Source organism: Volvox carteri (genome assembly GCF_000143455.1).
Source record: "Volvox carteri f. nagariensis unplaced genomic scaffold VOLCAscaffold_136, whole genome shotgun sequence".
In the NCBI taxonomy this organism is placed as follows: Eukaryota; Viridiplantae; Chlorophyta; class Chlorophyceae; order Chlamydomonadales; family Volvocaceae; genus Volvox; species Volvox carteri.
The window spans coordinates 1-1,920 of record NW_003307679.1 but is presented as its reverse complement, the minus strand read 5'-3'; the positions used below and the strand labels follow the sequence as shown (position 1 = coordinate 1,920).

Below are 1,920 nucleotides of genomic sequence, written 5' to 3'. Positions count from 1 at the left end.
AACACCCCCCTCCCCCCCCGCTGCTTTTCTTATCTTTTCCTGCCGTCTGTCACCCTTATTACTATTAATAATAATATTTTTTAATATTATCATCGTCACATTTTTTTATTATTATTATTATTTATTAATTTTTTTATTGTATCTCATCCCTGTTATATAATTTTACGATACATACAAGCGTGTGTACAGTACATGTTTTCATGTCAACATAATATTTTACATACCTTCCGGCTGCCGTGACGCATGAAGAGTGCTGCCAGGGCCATCTTGTCGGCAACCGACCAGCCTTCCCAGAACAAGTAAAAATATTCTGGGCCGAGTGGGAGAATGCCCACCTGCACACACGGAATAAACAAAAATACACATAAACACCAACAAGTTATTTTATATTACTTATATTTATTTTTATTTGCAGCGGCGGCGGCGGCGGCAGCGGCAACAGCAGCAAAGCAGGACACGTTCATAAAATGCATGCTGTAGCAGCAAGTGCTCTGCTCGTCACACAATCATCAGCTGACGTACCTGCCCCACAGAGCCCAAGACCAAAGACAAGCTCTCCGGCCGCAGCCGCCGTGGAACCCTGGCAGCGCAATGCCTAATGAAGACGTCGGCATTCCTCAGCTTGTTGACGTCCATGTCAAGACCAACGCAGCGCCAGGCGCCTGCCAGGATGCTCACGGCGACAAGCGGCCTGCAAATCATACATAAGTGTGTGCAAAATATAAAAAAAGGGCTGCACATACTGGCGAACAATTATTCACAGCAGGAAGACACAGGGGAGTTGAGGAGCTGGAGTGGGAGTGGGAGGGGGAGGGGGAGGGGGAGGGGGAAAGACGAACCACAAACGAGTGTAGCTGCTGTCAGGGCAAGAGTGCACCAGGCGTAGAACTGACCAAAAGGCGTTCTTAATGAAAGCGGCGACCTCGGGATGACGTATTGCAAATGTCGAAAACTACCTACCTAGCTGCTGAGACTAAAATAAGCGCAAAAAAGAAGCAATAATGCCAAGCCGTAAAGAAGTAAAGAGGGACAGGGAGGGGGACGGGGAGGGGGGCGGGGAGGGGGGCGGAGAGAAGGACGGAGAGGGGGATGGAGAAGGGGATGGAGAGGGGGACGGAGAGGGGGGCGGAGAGAAGGACGGACAGGGGGATGGAGAAGGGGATGGAGAGGGGGACGGAGAGGGGGACGGGGAGGGGGAACACGATTTCTACCTACCGGACCGGTGTGTCGGTGTTGTTGTTAGTAGTACAACTAATAAAAAAACACATGTATGTGCTTATACACACACCTTCCGAGGCCGCAGCCCACATCCACAAATATGGATTCCATTCCGAACCCAGCTGCCTCAGCCATGGCGCAGATGATCCTCGCCATGGCTGTGGCACACAGAGAACCCGAGAAACCCAGCCCAACGGCGGAGCCGCCATCACTGGCGACTTTCCCCTGTTGTTGGGAGGCGCAGAAACATGGCCGCAGCACACATACACATTCATAACAAGCTGCTGTGGATGCAACCACCCCAAACTTGCACAGCTATATATGTATGTGCAAACTGTCGGTCGGTCCCCTTTTTCCAAACAACAACCCACAAAAACGCCGTTTTTCGTTGATCAGGAAAACATTTGCGCAACACTGTTTTATGTATATAACTGCTATAAATATAATTTCTATTGTGTAGCCTTGCTATTTTTTTTCTTCTTCTGTTTCCCCCCCCGCCTCTCACCTTGGCGGCCTGGAAGGCACGATTGCACGCCCTGGTCAGCCGGGTCACGGTGCACCTTGGCTGCCGAGCCACACGGTTTGCCTTGGGCATATCAGTGCCCTGGCTTTTCGCCTGCTGGCTGGGGGCAGCAGAAGATATAATATAGGGTAGGATGATACGGCGGCGGCGGCCCCCACCCCCTCCCACCCCCTCCCACT

General features: G+C 51.3%; 1 protein-coding gene across 1 annotated transcript; it reads right to left on the bottom strand.

Moving 5' to 3' along the window:
* Positions 1-203: 203 nt before the first annotated feature.
* VOLCADRAFT_100676 (uncharacterized protein) lies at positions 204-1,841 on the bottom strand (the record flags this gene model as incomplete). Its single annotated transcript, XM_002959209.1, has 4 exons — positions 204-335; positions 523-691; positions 1,289-1,443; positions 1,724-1,841. Coding segments are annotated over 4 exons (573 nt in total), but the record flags the coding sequence as incomplete, so codon positions are not given.
* Between the last annotated feature and the right edge of the window lie 79 nt (positions 1,842-1,920).